Below are 23,987 nucleotides of genomic sequence, written 5' to 3' on the forward strand. Positions count from 1 at the left end.
AAAAAAAAAACAATATATATTAACAATTTTCAAAAATGTATGACAATATGAAGTTAGTAAATATCTGCCATGTCCCCACCTCCAGAAATGACAATTGGTATCTCTGTTGTGGATCCTTCCAGACTTGAGTAAATATGCACAGCTGAAAATTCATAGCTAAATATATACCTATTTTCAGTCTAAATGGGATCATGTTATACATACTGTTCTTTAACAACCTTTATTTTTACTCAATAGTAAGAAATATATCTCGAGTATTTTCCATTCCATAATGAACAATGCTGCAGTGAACATCCTTATATATACTATATGTAGTCTGTTTTTCCTTTGGAAAAGTACTAGAAGTGGATATGCATATTTAAATTTTTGATGTGTGTTACACAAACAGCAGCCATAATTATAAAAAATAATCATATACTCAGTGAATTTATAATCTAAAGAAATAAGATACATAAATACACATAGAATGATATAAAATAGAACATGATTAATTACAAAATCATAGAACACAGAGAAGATACAATAAAAAGGAGCAGCATGCTGGAGAAATGAAGACCCCCTTAGAGGTGAAGGGGCTTAAACTGTATCTCACAGATTGAATAGGTCAAGTAGAGAGAATGGTCATTGAGTTTAGTGAAATATCAACTCAAGCAAAGAATTGGAGATCATAGTGAGCCAGCATTTCTCAGCCCTGTAAAGAGGCTAGCCTGACTGAAACGGAGCTCATGTGTGAATTAATTCAGGGACCAAATTATAGCTAAATCCTGGGATGTAAAGTTTGGCTGAGCCTTGTGGAGAATGGGGAGATGCTGTAGGATTTTGGTCAGAGAAATGACCATCTCTGTAAACGCTATTCTAATGCATGCCATAATACACACAGGTGTGCAATTGTAGATAAGGATCAACAGCCTAATTAATTGTCAGTCATCTTTAATAAATTGTTGGGCTAATAGTTAGGATATTTGAGAGCAACTTGTTGAAAACAAGGCCTAGGATGTCTTCATTGGCTAGGCAGTGCACCACTTGCAAATAATCCCAAAACTTTTTGAGTCTTTCTCAATGTGGTTCAGGTACAGTTATATTTTTTTAAGTTAAAAAAGGTTGTAATTTTCTTGTTTTAAATGTCATTTTTATAACAGTTGTGATTTTAGAGTTTTATATAAATATAAATATTACTAAGTATAACTATTGCTAAGGCAACCTAGCTAGTGTTTTTATATAAGAGAGCCATTTCCTTGCATCATCTTCATACAGTGTCCACATTGTCTTGGAATTTTGCTATATTTGTTGCAGTTCTCTGAATACTTTAGCAAAGCTTGCTTCATTTTTGTTTCTGGTTGGCCAATGGACAGCCTTGACAAAAGCCCCAGCCCTCTGCACAGCAGACATGATCCACATTATAATTTAATATGAGCCACGTGTAATAACCAGCATTCCATTTTGGACTAGAGTGGTGAAGAAGTAAGAGACTCAGTGACCTCAGTTAATTTTAAAAGTATTTTGCATATCAGTAGATTTAGAGCACTCAAAGCCTAAAGCAGTTTTATTGATATAGTTGTAATGAGATTCTACTTTCATTTTTTTCTTGGTAGCAAATCAGGCAAGAGCAAAAGAATCTGATTTGTCAGATACTCTGAGTCCAAGCAAGGAAAAAAGTAGTGACGACACTACAGGTGAGTTGTAACCGAATATTTGCAAATCTTACGGATGTTACTGTTACTGGCTGAGCAGTTTAGATAGACAGGTTAATGTGGGTGGAGATTTAAAAGTTTGTGTTTGGGGGGGGAAGCAGTCTCCATTTTCTAAGTTAACTCCCTTGAATCTTGGCTATATTGTTAAAATTACTTTCAACTATCCAGGTACGATAGCTGTATAAGTTTCAGTTGTTTATTTTGATGGTGATAGCTTGAGGATGGAGCTAACTACTGTTTGTAATTATCTTTTTTGCCCCCTGCAGACGCCCAAATGGATGAGCAAGACCTAAATGAACCTCTTGCTAAAGTGTCCCTATTAAAAGGTACTTTAACATGTTTTTATGACATTTTAAGCCAAGACATCAGATTCACCCTTTGCCACATGTATAATGTGAAGTTTTAAATTTAGTTAAGAGATTAAGACAGGTTCTCTAAAGTAGCAGGAATTAAAATTTAAAATGTTGGTGTTGGTGCCAGTGCTTCAAACAAAAATATTTAAATTGTAAAATAATTTGGATCAATCAAGGTTATAGAAGGGCAAATTGGTAAGGGGTAGAACATGAAATGCAGCTATGATTTTTTTTGTGTTTACCTTGAAATCTCTGATAGAAGCACATTACCACTTTTTTTTTTTTTAAGATTTTATTTATTTATTTGACAGAGAGAGAGAGATAGCGAGAGCAGGAACACAAGCAGGGGGAGTGGGAGAGGGAGAAGCAGGCTTCCTGCCGAGCAGGGAGCCCGATGTGGGACTCGATCCCAGGACCCTGGGATCATGACCTGAGCCAAAGGCAGACGCTTAACGACTGAGCCACCCAGGCGCCCGCACATTACCACTTTTAACATAAATTAGAAAAAAGTGAAAATTCTCATATTCTTGAAAGAACTGCCTGTTTATTCTGTTGTAATATGGTAGCAGTTGTAAATTTCCTCATTTTCTAGTCCTCCTCATCCTCCAGTAAATATCCCCAGGTTCTTAGGACACTCTTCTAGAAATAGGTAGGGCTAAGATAAGCAGTGCATGTAATAAACTTTTACTTGTATCACTTCTAAATGAGAACTACATTTATTACTTGATATTTACTTGTTGAGACTGAAATGGGTAGTAAATAAATCAGCATTTATAGAAGTGTTTTTAAAATAAAGTACATTGGATGGCTTAGTGATAAATTTGTGATTGTCAGCATTTAGTCTCTTTTCTGTTGCCTTTTGTACACAAGGTAAGTTGACATAAAAGTTCAGCCCAGTGGTTGAACATGTTGTTAGCAGTGGAATAACACCAGGCAACTGTCTGGAATCAGCAAAAACAACCTATGGAAGTTTCTCTATGTAGAGATGCCTATGCTTCTGGCTGGGCTTTTAAGGAATCTCTTATTCCAGACCCCGGGTTTTGGATTATGTAAGAAGGAAGCCTTAGTTTCACCCTGCATGACCCTGCTGCTGGCCTACTTGTCAATGATGGGAATTGGGGGAGAATCCCAGATTCTCTTAGAGGTTCTTCATCTGGGCATCTTGGTCTTCTCTTCTCCCCATGGAAACTGAAGCTTACATGGCTCTTTGAGCCACCTTTGACTGAATTCCATTACTAAGGGAAGCACTGAGCATTACTGGCCCAGGCAGCACAATTGTCACCCTGTCTTTAAGTATGATCATGGTTTCCAGCACTTTTCTAGCACTCTTACTGATCTGCACTCTTCCCAGGTGACTTTTGGTGTTGATGAGGCATGCTTTTTTTCTAGTATTTTAATAGTAAGTCTAAGTTAATGTTTGCATAGTCCAGAAATCTCATCTTGGAGCATTTCTGATTCTTCTCAGAAATGCAATATGTTACTGTTTAAAATGTTACTGATGCTGAATAACTGTCAGAACCCCTGGGCCTTTGTGGGAACATAGAGAAACAAGAGGGGAGGTGAATGAGTAATGAGCACCTGTCATTCAAAGTTAGCTGTTTTTATGGTCTTTCTTACTGTAGAAATCTCCCAGAAATCTTCTCATCAGCCAAGTTCAGATTGATTTATAAGTAACATTTATGCTTGTGTTAATTATATTCAACTGTTATTAGTGCTCTTGTGATTTTATATGTCAGTCTGTTTTGGATTTTATTTTTATCCCATTGCTTACCACAATGCCAGATGTTCAGTAAAACTCAGTTATTTGTTGAATGAATTAATAATAGACCTCTTACATCAAAGTTATAAAACCATAAGAGCATTAGGAAAGTAACACACTCTATGGGGCGCCTGGGTGGCTCAGTTGTTAAGCGTCTGCCCTCGGCTCGGGTCATGATCCCAGGGTCCTGGGATCGAGCCCCACATCGGGCTCCCTGCTCCACGGGAAGCCTGCTTCTCCCTCTCCCACTCCCCCTGCTTGTGTTCCCTCTCTCGCTGTGTCTCTCTCTGTCAAATAAATAAAAATCTTAAAAAAAAAAAGGAAAGTAACACACTCTAGCCAAGAAGCTAAAAGTCAAAGAGCTCTGGATTCAATCCTGGCTCTGCCATTTATTTATAATTTGCCCTTGGGCAAATTGCTTAACCCCTCTATGCTTCAGTTTTTTTTTTCATTTGTCATATTGGGGCCTATTGTGAGGATTAAATGAAATAAAGCATGTAGATCACTTACTGCACATAACATGTTATGCATCATAATGAACACCCTACTAATAATAATGATGTTGGTAATTGATAAAAGCAGACCTATCCGTTAAAGAGTAGCTTTTCATTAATTAAATAAAATCGTGGAGTTTAAAAAATATATTTCCTACTACATCTTTTAGGGAAAAGCAGTTGTTGGTGGTGGATCTTTTCCGATTAATAATGTATTTGTTTGTTTACTCTGACAGATACCAGGGAAAACTTTTTAATCCTTGAGTCCCACAGGAAGGCTAAATTGTATCTATAAAAGTGCCCATGCTATAGGCTGAGGAGTCAGACTCAAGGAAAAGGGAATGAGAGGGGGAGTTGTGGAAGGAAAGAAGACTAGAAAATATGGGGTGCCTGTGGAAGGAGAGTGGATGGAAGGATGCTGCTAGTGATTGCTTGGTTGGTGGAAATGGGTCAGAGTTTTCCTAACCTTACTTGAAGTTAAGGTGACAAAAACAAAAATGGAACCCTAAAACCTTCCTTACATTTCTATATGATTGCAACTTTTGTTAGTGAAGTAGTATCTTTACCAACACCCCTTAAAAGATTTTGCAGCTTGGGGCGCCTGGATGGCTCAGTCGTTAAGCGTCTGCCTTCGGCTCAGGTCATGATCCCAGGGTCCTGGGATTGAGCCCTGCATCGGGCTCCCTGCTTGGCAGGAAGCCTGCTTCTCCCACTCCCGCTCCCCCTGCTTGTGTTCCCTCTCTCGCTGTGTCTCTGTCAAATAAATAAATAAAATCTTAAAAAAAAAAAAAGAAAAACGATTTTGCAGCTTGATTTTAAGAACAGGCTGTTAAGTCAGTCAGTGATTGGATATAAAGAAAAATCACCCATTAGAAACAGGCATATTTTAGGGGCACCTGGGTGGTTCAGTGGGTTATACGTCTACCTCCGGCTCAGGTCATGATCCTGGGGTCCTGGGATCTAGCCCCACATCGGGCTCCCTGCTCAGCAGTGAGTCTGCTTCTCCTCTTCTTCTCCCTCTGTAATCTCTCTCGCTCTCACTCTCTCTCAAATAAATAAATAAAATCTCAAAAAAAAAAGGCATATTTTAGAAGAGTCTCCAAGAAACAGTCACCATAGCCTTAAATGGTTGTTTTTCTAGTGTTTTTCTTTTCTTTTTTTTTTTTTTTAAAGATTTTATTTGAGAGAGATATGGAGCATGAGCATGAGCAGGGGGGAGGAGGCCGAGGGAGAGGGAGAAGCAGGCTCCCCACTGAGCAGGGAGCCTGATGTGGGGCTCGATCCCAGGACCCCAGGATCATGACCTGAGTCGAAAGCAGATGTTTAACCGACTGAGCCACTCAGGGGCCCTGTTTTTCTTTTGTAAGAATTGTATAAATTCTTAAAAATAATATATTCACTGGCACTTACTAGAAACACTTGGGTTGTGGTTGATTGTGTGTGGTTATGCATTGTAATCTCTATAATTAGGTTCAGTAGGCTGATAGAACTTTTCTCTTAAATGAAGAATATCAATTATTCGCCACGGTGTTAACCTTGAGAGTTGTAGAAAGTAGCACCTTTATTTTCCTCATTTAAACCTTGTGCCTGACTTCTTGAACCCCTATTTTTAAATTTTATTTTCCCTTTTAAAAAACAGCCAATCTGGGGCGCCTGGGTGGCTCAGTTGTTAAGCGTCTGCCTTTGGCTCGGGTCATGATCCCAGGGTCCTGGGATCGAGCCCCGCATCGGGCTCCCTGCTCGGCGGGAAGTCCACTTCTCCCTCTCCCACTCCCCCTGCTTGTGTTCCCTCTCTCGCTGTGTCTCTCTTTGTCAAATAAATAAATAAAATCTTTAAAAAAAAAAAAACAGCCAATCTTTGGGGCACCTGGGTGGCTCAGTCGTTAAGCGTCTGCCTTCGGCTCAGGTCATGATCCCAGGGTCTTGGGATCGAGCCCCACATCGGGCTCCCTGCTCTGTGGGAGGCCTGCTTCTCCCTCTCCCACTGCCCCCTGCTTGTGTTCCCTCTCTCACTGCGTCTCTCTCTGTCAATAAATAAATAAAATCTTAAAAAAAAAAACAAAAACAGCCAATCTTTATTTAGAATTACAGTGTGCTACTTTTCATGTTAGTCATCTAGGATTAGGAAAAGAATCTGAAATAGATTAAATATTCACCATGAGATATAAATAAAATGATGATAGCAATAGTATCTTTTTCCTGAAATATTAGTTATGTTCAATTAATGCTATTTTTGAAGGAGAATCAAAGATGTGGCTTGAACCACAAGCTTTTATATGCTTAATCATTTCCCCAAAAAAGGTAAAAAAGAAAACTGGAGTTCAGTCCAAGTAGTACCTAATGCAAATTTGCTCTATTTAAGGAACTGTGCCAGGGACTACTGTGGTTTCAAACTCTGATAAGACTCTCCTTGGGAGGGGCGCCTGGGTGGCTCAGTTGGTTAAGCGACTGCCTTCGGCTCGGGTCATGATCCTGGAGTCCCGGGACCCGCATCGGGCTCCCTGCTCGGCAGGGAGTCTGCTTCTCCCTCTGACCCTCCTCCCTCTCATGCTCTCTGTCTCTCATTCTCTCTGTCTCAAATAAATAAATAAAATCTTTAAAAAAAAAAAAAAAAGACTCTCCTTGGGGTTTGAGGAGTTTCTAGTCAGATTGGTGATAGGAGAGGTATAGATAGTAAGCTGCTTTGTGGTTGTTGCCATGAGGAGTTCAAGAAAGGAGAAAGAATGTCCAGTTTTTATGTTTCCTTTTGTTTATCTTGGAAGATGGGCAGGAAAGGCAATTTGAGCCTCATGAAAGAAGTATCATTTGAGATGACCCGGAAAGTGTGTCATACCACATACGGCCTATTTAGTGACAAACAATCCTGAATCTGGTTGAGAATCTAGATCCAACTGCCAACTTGCAGGATGTGTAAAGAACTAGAGACATATTCTAAATGAAAGTGGTGGGGATACAACAGCAAAATCCAAAAAGTGGAGAATTTTGTAGAGCACACAAAAGTAAATTGCAAGGGGGGTGCCTGGGTGGCTCAGTCAGTTAAGCGGCTGCCTTCTGCTCAGGTCATGATCCTGGGGTCCTGGGATCGAGCCTCACATCCGGCTCCCTGCTCAGCGGAGAGCCTGCTTCTCCCTCTCCCTCTGCCTGCCACTCTGCCTACTTCTGCTCTCTCTATCTATGTCAAATAAATAAATAAAATCTTTAAAAAAAAAAAAAGTAAATTGCAAGGTTTGTGAGAAAAAAGGAAGGAGGATGGGGAAACCTCTATCAATTAGAAGAGACTTAAAAGATGTTTCAACTAAATGCAATGTGTGAACCTTGTTTGGGACTTCATTCACACAATCCAGCTCTAAAAGAGTTTAAGACGGTGGGAAAATTTTAATACTGACTAGATACTTGATATTAAGGAATTGCTCATGATTTGCAATGTGAAAATAGCATAGCATTACAGTTATTTATTTTTTTTGTTTTTCTTATCTTTTAGAGATCATCTAGATATAGATAGATTTTTTAAGTAGGTAGGATTATAAGAAGATCGAGATACATTCTTAGAAAAAGGAAATATTAAAAACCACAAGCTTAGATAATATTGGTTGTGTTTGACAAGTATAATGAAAGTCTGTTCACATAATCATTTGAGTGTTTTGTAGGTTGGGGTGACTCTTTTGGCAGAATTCTGTAGCTTCTGAGTGCAGAAATGATATGGTCAGACCTGTATTTTGGGGGTGATTTGTCGGACGAACTGGAATGAGTAGAGGCTGGAAGTAAGGCAACCAATTAGGAGGCTTAAGTAATCATTGAGAGTCTGAGCTAATAAGATGACTGCTGTGAAAATTTAAACAGAAGAACAAAATCCAGTTTGGGTCCCTGTTGTTCTGTTCTTTATCGTCTTTCCTTTGGTAATCTTATCTCAAATCCATAGGCCTAAGGAACTGAATATGAGAGATAAATGGAAGTTAGATATAATTCCAGCCTTTGACGTGGAGTTACTGAAAGGATGGTTAGTGTTACTAACAAAAATCGTATTTCTGGAAGAATGGGTGTCCTGGTGGGGAAAGTGATGGTTTAAGTTTGGCACACTGTTGAACAGGAAGGGTGACTTGACCATAGGTTCTGGTTTGCCTGGAACCATTTATGTCCATTGTCCCAGCACAATTATTAAAAGCGCTTTCTTTCACATTCAAAGGTGTCCTGGTTTTGTATTGTCATCCTAGGGACCAGAGATGCAGTTGGAGATGCAGGACAGAAAGTAGGACTAGAAAGTCATTTTCATTTATTTCTAAGACATTTACTGACCCAGGAGATACAGAGATAAGACACAGGAGGAAGCTGCAGTCTTCTGGAGAAAGGAGATATGTGGATAGTGCAGTTAAGTGTTTTAATGGGTGTGGTAGAAACTTTGGAGAGCACAGCTAACTTCCTGGCTAGGGGCAGGGATGGGGTAGAGCAGTAGTCAGGATGGCTTCCCAAATGGGGTGTTTAAAGATAAATGAGAGTATGCCAAGAAGGGAGAGGGAGCCATGCATTTCTTTAAAATACTACTTACATTTATAAGTAGGAATAATGTTTAAAGTCGGAATAGCATCAGGGAGCCATGCATTTGTTTAAAATACTACTTACAGGGCGCCTGGGTGGCTCAGTCGTTAAGCGTCTGCCTTCGGCTCAGGTCATGATCCCAGGGTCCTGGGATCGAGCCCCACATCGGGCTCCCTGCTCGGCGGGAAGCCTGCTTCTCCCTCTCCCACTCCCCCTGCTTGTGTTCCCTCTCTCTTGCTGTGTCTCTCTCTGTCAAATAAATAAATAAAATCTTCAAAAAAAGAAAATACTACTTACATTTGTAAGTAGGAATAATGTTTAAAGTTGGAATAGCATCTGTCAGGGAGGAAGTGTACAAGAACACAAGTGTGGGGCGCCTGGGTGGCTCAGTTGGTTAAGCGACTGCCTTCGGCTCGGGTCATGATCCTGGAGTCCCAGGATCGAGTCCCGCATCGGGCTCCCTGCTCGGCAGGGAGTCTGCTTCTCCCTCTCCCCCTCCCCCCTCTTGTGCTCTTTCTCTCTCTCACTCTCTCTCTCAAATAAATAAAATCTTTAAAAAAAAAAAAGAAAAAAGAACACAAGTGTGATGGAGCACAGACTGTGTGGGACAAATGTGATGAAAGATAAGACTTGGTCAGACAGAAGGCAGTAACATGTTTGGGAATTCTGTGCATAAGGGTAACAATGATAGCAGGAGGAATTTATGGAGAAAGAAAAGGACAGTGGGGTGGATAGAGGAGCCAACAAAAGAACCAGTTGTCAAGAACCTGGCTGGTCAGAAGGAATGGCAAAGGGGTGAGAATCGACAGTTAAAGGCTGCTGCCAAAGTTAAATTCATAGTTAGGGTGCCACCTAGAACTATCTCACATGACTGCATATACCTATGATGGAAAAATGGTCCTTCTCCTCTGTGATGGTTATTCTCACCAACCAAGCCTGCAACTACCAGACCTTCCAAAGGGAGGAGTGGTCGTAGTAGCCTGCCTCAGACAGATCACTTCTTTTTTTAAAAAAATAATAAATTAAATTCATTTAGCCAACATATAGTTCATCATTCATTTCAGATGTAGAGTTCAGTAATTCATCAATTGCATATAACACCCAGTGCTAATCACATCACATGCCCTCAGACAGATCACTTCTGTTAGTTGATGAGGTAACATACATGGCTACAATCAACCTTCAGCAAACATGCAGGTGTAAAACAAAACAGGAAGAAGTGCTTTGATTTGGCCCTTTTCCAAATGGTTCAGAGTATCTCAACCATGTTTAGAGCAAAGGTCAGAATTTAAGTTAAACCTCTAGTCACTTTTCTGAAGAAGTAATGACACGAAATTCAATTTAGGGTATCTTGTAGGAGGGTGCCTGGGTGGCTCAGTCGTTAAGCGTCTGCCTTCAGCTCAGGTCATGATCCCAGAGTCCTGGGATCGAGTCCCACATCGGGCTCCCTCCTCGGCGGGAAGCCTGCTCTCCCTCTCCCACTCCTGCTGCTTGTATTCCTGCTCTCGCTGTCTCTGTCTCTGTCAAATAAATAAATAAAATCTTTAAAAAAAAAAGTTGATACTACAGAGGGGCGCCTGGGTGGCTCAATTGGTTAAGCGTCTGCCTTTGGCTCAGGTCATGATCCCAGGGTCCTGGGATCGAGCCCCGCATCACGCTCCCTACTCGGCGGGAAGCCTGCTTCTCCCTCTCCCATTTCCCCTGCTTGTGTTCCCTCTCTCGCTGTGTCTCTCTCTGTCAGATAAATAAATAAAATCTTAAAAAAAAAAAAAAAAAGAGTTTAGCCTTATTCTGAGAAAAGCTGGCCCGTGGCCGAGACTGTATACACCAGGCAGTTGTAAGGATACAGCATTTATGTTAAAGATAAAACAGATTCTGTTCATCTTAACAGCTTATCATGGTTCCTAAAAACCATTTATTTCTGTGTGACTTGCACATCTAAATAAAATGGATTTAGCTCAGAAAGGCTTTTACTTATCTTCATCTAAACACTTTCCATCAGTACTCATCACAACACTTTTCCCAAGATTGTGAAGTAGATTGATATAGAGATTCCCTTCCCATGACAAAAGTGAGCACCATGAGAGTAGACTCAAGCCATAGTAAAGTAATGCATTTTCCCACATAGCCATATGAAATACAGTGTGCCAACCTTAGCACAAAAGGATTTGCTCATCGGTCTTGGATAAAAAATTAGCACTTGGTTTTCTGAAAAGAGGATCTGCACACTAACTACTTGATTAGTTTGAATAGTAATTGTGTGTATTATATTTAATTTATAAAGATTTTTGGCCAGTATCTTCATTTCTTTGATCAAACACTATGTAGAGTTTGTGTGTGTCCATTATTTGATTTATGGCATCTAATTTGCTCTAATTAAAATGCTGATCCTTTTTATTATGTGGTACAAAGAACTAATTTGCAAATAGTAAATCCCTACGTTATCACAATTTATTAATGCCTAGATTATATTTTGTTTCCTGAAGCATAATTACTTACCATAAAATCTGTTCCATTGTTTTTAGTTTAAAAAGCAAGTATTAGTTTTGCTTCATAACATGACTGATCAAGGGAATTGTTCTGCTGAAGAATTGTCTGCTTTCATAGACCTTAAAGGCGGATTATATATGATTCTTCATTTATAAAAGGATCCCCTTCCTCAAAATAAAATAGTTCTGTAGTTATTGTATTAATTCATTTATGATTATTATGTTTATTTTTTAAATCTACACATTTTAGATGCAAATCTTTGGTTATCTTGTTTATTAATCAGATAGTTAAGTGCTCACTGTATGTCTAGCATTGTATTAGATGGAGTATAGTATGTCCCATGTAGTATGGAACATAAGTGTGAAACATATATGCTTTTAACATTTGTTACTAAAAAGAAATCAATGATAGGAGTTCTCTTATTTCTGGAGAAGAAGTAAGAGTTGGTTGTTAGGAAAGCATGCTAATTAAAGCTAATTTCTATCATATAACTAAGAAGTTACTATGATTTATGGGAAAGACAGTTGGGCTAGAGTGAGAATTCTAGTCCTATCTCTACCACTTTCCAGATGTGTAAGCCATTTCAGATCTTTGAACCTTTGTTTCTTCATTTATCAAATGAAAGGAGTAAGCCTTCCAAAATTCTGTGTATCTATATGGGTTCATGCTCCTTTTAAAAATAAAGCTAAATGCTATTGAACAATTAGAGAACTTGCAAAGAGCTTACTGGTTTGCTTGGGTTTGACTATCAAGCTCTAGAAATCAGGCAAGAGACCAATGTGTGCTGCTGGGAGTTAGATGCAGTCAGGGGGTTAGATGCAGAGACTTCAGCCTGGGCTTTAAAGGATGGGCAGGCTTGGAGGAGTAAAGGAGATGGCCTGAGCAAAGATACATGAGGAAAGTAGTCTGGTGACTACTACAGAGCTACTAAGGAGACTAATAGGAATTGAGTTTATTAGTGAGTGAAATATTAGTGAAAATAAGTAATGACTGGATTATGGAGAACCTTAAAAAGTCAGATAAAGATGTCTGCACCTGTCATAAGAGGGAGTCAAGATAGGTTCTTTATTATTTTTTTAATTCAATTAGCCAGTATATAGGACGTCATTAGTTTCAGATGTAGTGTTCAGCAATTCATCAGTTGCATGTAACACCCAGTGCTCATTTAGATCAGTTCTTGATCTGAATTAAGAGAATTGCTTTAGTATTCCAATATAGGATAGAATGCAGAAGGGCAGGCTAGGTTAAGGGCAAGAATTTAGACAGAAATGATTGGGGCTTATTCTAAGATTGTGACATTGGGATTGGTAATTTCAAGAGACCTTTTTTAATTATGAAAAATTTCAAACACAAGAAAATTTGAAGAGTACCAAAAACACTCATATATGCCTACCACCTAGATTCAACTATCGTTAGTATTTTGCCATATTTTCTTTATTTATATGTACGTATGTAGAAATTTTTCTTTTAAGTTTTTATTTTGATACAATTTCAGACTTAAAGTTGCAAGAATAGAACAGAGAATCCCATATACTCTTCATCTAGATTCTCCAAATGTTAACCTTTCACTCCATTTGCTGTTACTATTTTACAGAATTTCATTTATCCATTTCCCTCTCCCTCCTCCATGTGCCTTCCTCTCTCTCCCTGAGCCATTGAGCGTAAATTGCAGACCTGATAGCCTTTACTCCTGAATACTTAAGTGTATATTTTCTGTTTCTCTTCAATAGCCACCATACAACTCTCAGGGTTAGGAAAGTAACAGTAATGTATTACATTATCACATCCACAGACCTCATTCCCATCTTGTCAGTTGTCTCAGTAATGTCTTCTATAAAAGAAAAATAATGTCATTATAAAAGAAAATCTTGAGTCATACAGTGTATTCACTTGTCACATGTCTTTGGTCTCCTTTAATCTGAAACTGTTTCTCAGTTCTTTGTTTATCATAATATTGACATTTTTGAAGAGCACAGTTATTTTGTAAAATGTCCCTCAGTAATAATATTGGACATCATATCAGGAGGCAACTGATGTTGAATTGTTCTGTCACTGGTAGTGTTAACTCTTTATAAATATCCTGTTACTTCTCAAATTTTATCTAGTGTTAGCATCTATGGAGGATTCTTGCTTGAATCAGTTATTACTATAATAGTTGCCAAATAGTGATTTCCTAATTCTATCATTCCCTCTACATTTGTTAGCTGGCCTTCTACCATTAGGAAGGGTTTTCTTGTGCCCTCCCTCCCTCATTCCCTTCCTTCTTTCTTTCCTTCCTTATCTATATCATTGTGAATTCATGGATTTATGTGTTATTCAGTGGATTATAACCTTTCACTATCATTATTTATTTTGATGCCCACATTCTCCCACATTTGGCCAGTGGGAGCCCCTTGTATCTTTTCAACATGAACCATTCTTTTAGCCCTTTGTTACTTTCTGACACAAAAGGTGTTCTACATTCATTTTGTGCTTTCCCACCCTTAGTTAGCACTGAAATCAACAATTTCTCCAAAGAGCTCTAGTTCTTTTTTAGTGGAGAATAGTATTTAGAAACCAAGATCTGAGTATTTGGTGTGCTTATTACTTCTAGGCCCACTCAGTAGACATTTAAGAAATAGATGTACACATATACTTATGCCCATACATATATGTGTATCTATATACAGAGTCTCACATACCTATATTTAATTTCTACATCTGCGTTTGTCTATACATTCAGATCTATTAGAGTTCATACTCTAATCCTACCCTACACCACAGGATTAATTCTGTCTTCCCTATTTCCATATAGTTAATTCTGTTCTCCAACAGTAAGAAACCTGTCTCTCTTTATCTACAATATATTTATTTACTTGATCACTTTTAGAATACACAAAAAGCAGTTTCAGGGCTACTAACCAGTGCTTCTGTGGAAAACAGGTCTACATATAGATTTTTTTTTTCTTGGTTATCAAATTATTAGCCTGGAACAGTAGTTCTCAACATGGAGCAGTTTTACCCCCAGAGGGACATTTGGCAATATATGGAAACATTTTGGTTGTTACAACTCAGAGGGAGTGCTGCTGCCATCTAGTAGGTAGGGACCAGGGAAACTTCTAAACATGCTGCAATCCACAGGACAGCCCCCAGAACAAAGAATTATTCAGCCCCAAATGTCAAAAGTGCCAAGGTTAAAAAAACACAAATATACTACTAAGAAATTATCTATTGAAGGATGTTATGTATGTATGTTTTGTTTTTTTGCTAAACCGCTTGAAAATAAGATGTAGGCATCATGACACTTACTTCCTAAATACTCCTGATAATAAGGACATAATGACAAATCCAGAGGTGGGCAGCTAGGACTTTTGCAGACTCCAATGTGTGGTGTTGGAAGAGAAGTTTTGTAGTTGCTGTGACAGTTCTCCTGCCACTGGAAAATCTCTCTCTCTCTTTACATGCCTCCCCCCTTACCAAGAGACCATTTGAAGGAAGAATTGATAGGTTAACTAGAATAAATGAAACCAGAGTCAAATTTACTTTTTCCTGCAGGAAAAAGTTGGATATAGTCTGTGAGTATGAAAATATGTGTATGTAACATCTAAGACCTGCTGTGATCATATTGTGAAATTTTATTCTTAGCTCTTTCTTTTAAAGATTTTTTTTTTTTTTTAAGATTTTATTTATTTGAGGGCACCTGGGTGGCTCAGATGGTTAAGCGTCTGCCTTTTGCTCAGGTCATGATCCCAGGGTCCTGGGATCGAGTCCCGCATCGGGCTCCCTGCTCCTTGGGAGCCTTCTTCTCCCTCTGCCTCTCTCTCTCTATACCTCTCATGAATAAATAAATAAAATCTTTTTTAAAAAAAGATTTTATTTATTTGAGAGAGAGAAAGGGAAAGAGAGCATGAGTTGGGGGAAGGGGAGAGGGAGAGAATCTCAATCCGACTCCTCACTGAGCCTGGAGCCCGCGACAGGCTCAGTCTCACAACCCTGAGATCATGACCTGAGCCAAAATGAGGAGTTGGACGCTTAACTGATTGTGCCATTCAGGCACCCTTAAAGATTTTATTTTTAAGTAATCTCTATACCCAACATGGGGCTTGAATTTACAACCCCAAGATCAAGAGTCACGTGCTCTACCAACTGAACCAGGCGCCCCTCTTAGCTCTTTTGTAATAAAGTTGTTATGCCTGAGCTACTTGTAAACCAAAGTAATAGTCAAATAGAATGCACTAGAAGAATATGGCCTAACTGATGATATATTTATTTTAGGCAGTGTTCAATAGCAGAAGATATTAATACAGTGAAAGATGAGGGGAGTTACAAGAGAGTAAAGAAAGACATTAGGGGAGGGGGCATATTTGAGATGTAATGTTGGATCTAATTTATTTAGGTCACATTATTTAATAATTGAGCAAATATTTGTTATGTGTTTAGTGTTGGAGAAATACTGATGACGAAGTGAGCATGGTAGAGATTTCAGCCTGGTTTTTATTTTGTTCTCCACAAGGGGGAAATAACGCTAAAACACTTTTTCCTGAAGAAAAGTTTGTGTTTGTTTTGCCATTTCCAGTTAAGTTCCAAGTGAATTTTTTTCTAACTTGTTATCAAGCAATTTCAAAATTGATGAAGAAGAATGCCGTATGCCCATTTTACTGAACGTCAAGGCTTACATAAGCTCTACATGAGTGAAATGTATAATTAGTATTTATTAATATATATTTAATAATACCATTGCCATGAATTACTAATATATATTTAGCTGTACTTGTGTTCTTTCTCCAGGGTAAAATGACTAAAATGCTTAATATAATTTGCTTCTAAATTTTATTTAACTCAGTTGTGCTGTGTTCTTTAACTATGCATGTCTAAACATGAAAGAGATGGCTAATACTTGGTTGCAGAGATTATAGTGTGATACTAACTCTTGCTTTTAAAATAAACGTATTTTTGTCAGATGACTTGCAGGGTGCACAGTCAGAAATTGAGGCAAAACAAGAAATTCAGCATCTTCGCAAGGAATTGATTGAAGCCCAGGAACTAGCTAGAGCGAGTAAACAAAAATGCTTTGAACTTCAAGGTGAGATCAAGATTACATTGATTCTTTAGGGGATGCGGAAACAATGTGACATAACTGAGTCCAGAGGCATAGTATCTTGTTCCAGATCCACAACTTTATTAGCTATGTGATCTTGGGACATTCACTTACCCTCTCTGAACATATGTTTCAGACAATATAGTGGGGAGAGTTACAGTAGCTCTACTTCCTTCACCTTGTTGATGTGAGTGAAGATCAAGAAGGACCTGTACCAGTGAAAGATCTTAACAGTTAATTACATATTAAGTGCAACAAAAGGAAAAAACAATGTATTTCAATTTCTAAGTTTTAGTTACACCTAATGTTGTTCTTCAGTGTAAGATGAGGGAAATTTATATGCCCTGTGATTTTATAGTGTATTCTTCGGTAAATGGAAACAACCAGGCAAGGTAAAGGTATAGAATCGTGAAGTTTCCCAACCACTTTCTTTTCTAGTAGTTTACTTATCCATAGTGTCATAGGCTAGTGGAGTTGGTGATATTTATTCCCTAGAGCTTACATTTCCATATCATTCACAGTAACTACCTAGTTGCAATCACTTGGTACCGTACAAAGTCTTAGAACAAGGAGAAAGTAAATAGCCTATGGAGTCCTCCTGTTCTCTAAGATGGACAACCTTCCTGATCAGGAGGAAGATTCACATCCCCAGGAGGAACTGGGAACTTCCTGTTAGTTAGTACTCACTTGGCTGTAAACATGAGGGTTTTAAGTCTGTTTTTAAAATTTAAGCTCAAAATGCTGATTAACAACTATCAAGAAGGCTCCTCATGTAAAGAATAACACATATAATCTTGGTGATATAAGGTCTAGAAAACTCTGCTACTTGATTGAATAGATTGATTACTTACTACTGTTTTGTGCTCCTAAAATCTTTAAACTTTTAACTGCTAATACTGATAATATTTACTGCTTAGCTTTTGTTTCCTTCAATAAGCTTTAGGTGAGAATTTCTTAGAAATTTCCACCCGCTCAATTCTGAACACTTCCATTAACTCACAAAATTAGATATACTGTATTTTATTTTTATTTTTAGCTCTTTTGGAAGAAGAAAGAAAAGCCTATCGAAATCAAGTTGAGGAATCCAGTAAACAAATACAGGTTCTTCAAGGTATGGAACACCCCAGGGCTATTTGGGATTATTATTGTTTGTAGTGATTCAAAAGGAATGGAAAGTAAGAGTATAGAGAGTTCCCATTTTTCATGTCTTTGGTTTGTCCCTAGAATCTGAGACTATAACTAGGCTCTTGGTGGGCTTTTTGTTTTGTTTTGTTTTAAACACAATTCCCTAGTACTCTAATAGTGGACACTTGGAGTGGGAAGAGCATGGGTGAAGACATGGGTTTGGTAAGACTCTGGGTTATATAGTGAGTTGCTACAGAGGGGGCCTTTGGACAGGATATCAATTTGAGCTACTCTGTGCATCAGCACTTTTAACTTGGTGACATTATTTCTAATGCTCATAACATACTGCATTGAGGGGCACCTGGGTGGCACAGTCGGCTAAACGTCGACTCTTTGTTTCAGCTCAGGTCCTGATCGCAGGGTTATGAGTTCAAGCCCAATGTTGGGCTCTGCACTTGATGCGGAGTCTGCTTGAGATTCTTTCTCCCTCCTTCTGCCCCTCCCACTCGTGCTCTCTCTCTTTCAAAGTAAATAAATAAAGCTTTAAAAAAACAAACAAAAAACATACTTGCATTGCAACAAAAATTATATATCACATGGAATAGAATAATAATCCCTGCAGTGCCTTCATTGGTAGAGGCTGCTCTTCATACCCACCATTTTGCTGTCTCTTTGTGTGAGCTATCACAGGTTCATTGCAGAAAAGACCAGAAAGATCCTTGCCTGCCAAGGGTTTACTTCAAATCATAGTTCTGGTACTGTTAGGCTCGAATTATGAGAGCCCTAGGGGAGATCTTTCTTTCCCATGCTATTGTAAAATTCCTAAAGCAAAATTAATTTGTCTTCATTGTCAAAGAAGGAACTAATGTTATTTTTAAATTTTAGTTTGAGATGTAGGGTGAGAAGAAATTAAATAGACAAACTCAGTTCAGAAAAAATGGGGAATCATTGTATGAGGCCTATGATATTTGCCCTAAAATATCCCAGAGAAAAAGCAGTCTTTGGTGTTTTCTTTCTTATTTTTGAATGGGACATATGAGTTATTTATATATTTATTTTTAAGAGAGCAAGAGGGAGGGAGGGAGGGAGTGAGAGCGAGCCCGGGAGTGGGAGGGAGAGAGAGAACATTAAGCAGGCTCCATGCCCAGCATGGAGACCAACACAGGGCTTGATCTCATGACCCTGGGATCATGACCTGAGCCAAAATCAAGAGTCAGACGCTTAACCAACTGAGCCACCCAGGCTCCCCTACGGACGTTTGAGTTATTTAAAAATTTAAATTTTATTATGGTCAAGTTAGAATTTCTGGGGTATATTATGTCTTTTTGAAGAGAAAATTCTTTAAACTCTTATAATTTAATGCCTTTATCCATTAGCTTATGTAAATCTGATTTCAATCTATATTTGCATTCTGTAGTGCGTATGGGCAATTTTCCCTAAAGGTTCTGTAACATAGGGCTGCCTTTTATCTTAAAGCGGTCTTATCTAGGCATCACTGAGTGCCCCCTAGTGCCAGCATGTGTGTTTTATGACGTTATCCATAAGTGTATGGTCCTGTTAATCTCCGGCCATTGTGTCTTCAGATTCTGAACTTGTTAACCTCTCAGTGCTTCCTGCAAACTGCAGAGGCCTCATATTTTTTTTAACGCTTATTTATGGAGCAGCCTTCCCCTTTCTCAGCCTTAAATTCTCTTAATTATTTTAATTATTCTTTTCTACCTAAGGAACTTTTCCTACCTATAGTTTTCTTGTGTTATAGTAACCAAGACTATTTTTCTAGTTCTGAACCAAGTATTTTATACAAATTGTTTCCAGCTCAATCCTTGAGGGCACAGGACCAGATCTGTTAAAAATACACCTCCTTGATTAGGCGTTATTCATTAATGTTGTCAATTCATTAATTCAACCAGTAATTCTTGGTTGTTTGCTAGTATTGAGGATAGAGTATGCATGAGATGTACAGTCAGTGGAAAAGATAAACCATAGGCAAATATAAAATGTGGTGTCCAATAAAGGCAGAGTAATGGGCTAGAAAACGAGAGGGCTATTTTTAGATAAGACAGCAGAGAAAGCTTCTTTAAGGAACTGACATTTAAACTGCAAATTGAATCAAGAACATCAAAGATTTTACTAATGCATACCATCTGACCAAGCAATTCTGTGTCTAGGAATTCACTCTAAGAAAAAAATCAGGATTGCATTATAAGCAGTACTTTTGATAGTAATTAAAAACTGAAGAGCCTAAAATGTCTAAAATAAAGGATTAGTCAAAGAAGTAACAGTGTAATTTTTTTGTTATTAAAAGATATTCATCACCAGCAGGATAGAGAACATTATATATATTACAATCCCTCCCTGTTTTTGCTTTTATATGTGTATAAAATGCATATAAAAAATCTAGAAGAATAAATTCCAAATGCTAGAAGCAACTTTCTCTGTGAGGGAGAAGTAAAAAGATCACTTTGGTTTTTTACTCTTTGTGTTTCTGTGTTTTGACATTTTCTGCATTAAACATGGATTGCTTGTACTATTTAATCAAAAACAACAAACAGCTCCTCCAGCCTGGTCTAGGCAGTAACTATAATCCCATTTGGGCAGTTCATTTATTTGTAATTGCTTTGGACAAAGAATGATGGATCAATATACTTTTGTAGCCCAACTACAGAGGTTACACATCAATATTGAGAATCTCCGGGAGGAGAAGGACAGTGAAATCACAAGCACTCGAGATGAACTGCTTAGTGCCCGAGATGAAATTTTGCTCCTTCATCAAGCAGCAGAAAAGGCTGCTTCTGAGCGGGACACTGACATTGCCTCGTTACAAGAAGAGCTTAAGAAGGTGCGAGCTGAGCTTGAGCGGTGGCGGAAAGCAGCGTCTGAATATGAGAAAGAAATCACGAGTCTGCAAAATAGTTTTCAGCTTCGATGTCAGCAGTGTGAGGATCAGCAGAGAGAGGAAGCAACAAGGCTACAAAGTGAGTGTGCATATTTTACATAAAGCTCTTAATTCTTGACAATGATAACTTTATAGCTTGCACAGAATAATGATTTGGGCTGTTTTTCTCTTTGGTAACAGTTTGGTTGTATAAAGCAATGTTTTTTTTTGGTTTTTTTGGTTTTTTTTAAAGCAATGTTTTTATATTGGGGCTATAAACATTCTTCAGGTCCACAAGTTCTACAATAAATTGAAAATTTTTACAATTTTATATTTTATTTTAATACTTCTGAATTGTTTTATAAAAGTGAAGTGGGAAGAAAATATTGCTAAAGTTCAAGGTGATGGAACTTACCTGAGGTATAGAGGCCAAATAAACAGAAACCAAAGAATAGTCATGTAAAATCTACATGTTTTTAAGGGGGGGCAAGTATGTTTTTCTTTGAAATATTTCCCTTATCCTTTGAATTATTATGGAAGTTATGTTCCTATATTAATGAATATGTTTTGGGACTATTTTAGGTGAACTAGAGAAGTTGAGAAAGGAATGGAATGTATTGGAAACCGAATGCCATTCTCTAAAAAAGGAAAATGTTTTGTTATCATCAGAACTGCAGCGGCAAGAAAAAGAATTGCACAAGTATGCAAGAACTCTTTTAGCTTCAAAATATTTCTTTATCTTAAATTTTCATCTAAATTAAATTTAAATTTGATACTTAAATACCTTTTTGAAGCAAAATGTTCAGCCAGACTTTTTGGCTATTTGACAGGTTAAGCACACTAACAATACTTCAGCGGGGTTTTTTTTTCTTTTTTTTTTTTGGAATTCCCCCATCATCCTACATGTCCTTTCCTTTTGGTATACTCAAGGAATACACATTCGTGGACTACAGCACCCCCACCAAAGCCCTAAACAAACAGCAAAGATCTATACTTAGTGATTGAATTTGTCCTATAAACTAAATGATAAAAATTTCAAATATAAGTTGTTTTTCTTTCGTGTCAGTGATTCCATCTATTAGGGTAATCAGGAAATGACTATAATAAAGAATTTATACCATTGAAAGATACAAATTCAGCTTTTGAATTTCACAGAGTTATATAAAGAGTAATAATATATAAAATCAAAAACTCTCCCAAACCAGTTATGTCTTTCTAATATCCAGTACCTTACAAGCAAACCAATGAATGCAATAAATTTATGCCAGCAAATTTAGCCGAGTCCTGTTTTCCCACCAACATTTGTTGTATAGTTTAAAATTGATTTTTTCCTTAAAAATTTGATCCATTCCATGTTTTTATTTGAACACTATGTTCTAATTCAGAATATGAAAGTAGTACATGTTTATTATTGAAGCCACTCTTTTTTTTTTCCCATTACAAAACAATCCACTTTTATTTTGGAAAATATGAAATATTTTGAAAAGGATAAAAAGCCAGTATCACCCATAATCCCAAAGTGTTGTCTGTGGCTCTTTCACATCCAAGAAAGTAAAAATAAAAATATTCTCCTCGGATACATATAGAAATGTTTATAGATATGTGTATATACAGAGCTTAGTATGCACATATATTTCCTTACTTTGTCAGCTGAGAAGGCCTAAAAGTAACAACATTCCAGTAACCAGGAGCACACTCGGCACCCAGAGCTTGGTTTCTTTCTTTTTTTTTTCCTCAGAAACTTTATTGGTTATTTTTCTTTTATTTTCTTATTTGAGAATTATTTTTCCCTTTTTTTTCTTTTTTTAATTATGTTCAGTTAGCCACTGTATAGTACATAATTAGTTTTTGATGTAGTGTTCAATGATTCATTAGTTAAGTATAACACCTGGTGCTCATCACAACACGTGCCCTCCTCAATACCCATCACCCTGTTACCCCCTCCCCCCACCCTCCTCCTCTCTGAAACCCTCAGATTGTTTCCCGGGGTCCCTAGTCTCTCATGGTTCATCTCCCTCTCTGATTTCTCCTCCTTTGAATTTCCCTCCCTTCCCCTATGGTCCTCCGTGCTATTGCTTATGTTCCACATATGAGTGAAACCATATCATAATTGTCTTTCTCTGCTTGACTGCCTTCACTTAGCATAATCCCCTCCAGTTCCATCCATGTCAATGCAAATGGTGGGTATTCATCCTTTTGATGGCTGAATAATATTCCATTGTATATATGTACCACATTTTCTTTATCCATTCATCTGTTGAAGGGCATCTCGGCTCCTTCCACAGTTTGGCTATTGTGGACATCGCTGCTATGAACATTGGGGTGCATGTGCCCCTTCTTTTCACTACATCTGTATCTTTGGGGTAAATACCTAGTAGTGTAATTGCTGGGTCGTAGGGTAGCTCTATTCTTAACATCTTGAGGAATCTCCATACTGTTTTCCAGAGTGAAGCCACTCTTAATTAATCCATTTCCCTCCCCACAGTACACCAGAAATGGGAGTCTTTACTCTCTTGTTAGCCTGTGTTTATACTCCTAAAGAGCATCAGGGTTAGCAGAAACTCAGTGAAGGTCAAGGTCAGTTCCCATAAAAACAAGCTTTAGGAGGAAACAAAGGACTAGACCCATCAGAAAATAGTAAGCCTCGTTATCTGCTTAAAACAATAAAATGGTAATAGATTATACATTTTTAAAAATCAACTAGTTGAGGGTGCCTGGGTGGCTCAGTCGTTAAGCGTCTGCCTTCAGCTCAGGTCATGATCCCGGGATTCCGGGATCGAGTCCCACATCGGGCTCCCTGCTCCACAGGGAGTCTGCTTCTCTCCCTCTCCCTCTGCCACTCCCCCTGCTTGTGCTCTCTCTCTGTCTCTCTCTCTCTCTCTGTCAAATAAATAAATAAAATCTAAAAAAAAAAAAAAATCAACTAGTTGAAGGAACAAGATGTGCTGATTTTTTCTCTGAGATGCCTTCTTATAATACCATGTAGTAACAACATTTATTGGTGTCCTGTTTTTCCAGTCTTTTCATACATTAATGTGTAGTATTTTTTAAATGTTTAGAGATAATTAGTAACAAAGAGTAAACATGTTTGTAACATGTAAAATTTTGTAACAAGAATTCCAGAACCTGAATAGGACAGAATAAAGGCCCAAACACAACTGTATACACATGTGAGTGTATATGTGTGTACCAACTGATTGTGTTGACAGCACATTTGGGCAAATTGTTTGGTTTAAAATGAGTGTAAGATGATGCAGACATTCAAATTCTTCATATTTGGAATCTTAGGGGATCCATTTAGTTTGATATTCTATTAAGCAAGAAATAGTGATCTTTGATTACTAGTATTGATTATCTTACATTATTCCTGCCTTGGGATTATTGATATTTTAAAGATTTAAACTTGATCCTTCTTTTTTGAGATGTAATTAATTAGAATCTGGCAGGTTGTTAAATGCTACATTTTGAATTACTTCAGATTTGTTGAAGTGTTGAAAAGCAGCAAACTGCTTATGAGTTAGAAGCATACAGTTTAAAAATATTAGGTCCCAGAAGGGTGGAATATATTATATCCTTAGTCAAAGTTGTCT

General features: G+C 37.8%; 1 protein-coding gene across 44 annotated transcripts in view; it reads left to right on the plus strand.

Moving 5' to 3' along the window:
* SLMAP (sarcolemma associated protein) overlaps positions 1-23,987 on the plus strand; it is a 269,063-nt gene that overhangs the window by 138,398 nt on the left and 106,678 nt on the right. For 32 of the 44 annotated variants that reach the window (XM_081819490.1, XM_081819522.1, XM_081819511.1 and 29 more), the window contains 6 exons: positions 1,593-1,673; positions 1,958-2,017; positions 16,260-16,382; positions 17,434-17,508; positions 20,177-20,497; positions 20,980-21,097. In XM_081819490.1, the coding sequence (XP_081675616.1) occupies positions 1,593-1,673; positions 1,958-2,017; positions 16,260-16,382; positions 17,434-17,508; positions 20,177-20,497; positions 20,980-21,097 (778 nt within the window). The remainder of the gene's footprint in view (positions 1-1,592; positions 1,674-1,957; positions 2,018-16,259; positions 16,383-17,433; positions 17,509-20,176; positions 20,498-20,979; positions 21,098-23,987) is intronic. The other 12 variants (XM_081819638.1, XM_081819720.1, XM_081819741.1 and 9 more) reach the window with 1 other exon arrangement.

Source organism: Leptonychotes weddellii, chromosome 1 (assembly GCF_054177405.1).
Source record: "Leptonychotes weddellii isolate Sample4059 chromosome 1, ASM5417740v2, whole genome shotgun sequence".
NCBI classification, from domain to species: Eukaryota; Metazoa; Chordata; class Mammalia; order Carnivora; family Phocidae; genus Leptonychotes; species Leptonychotes weddellii.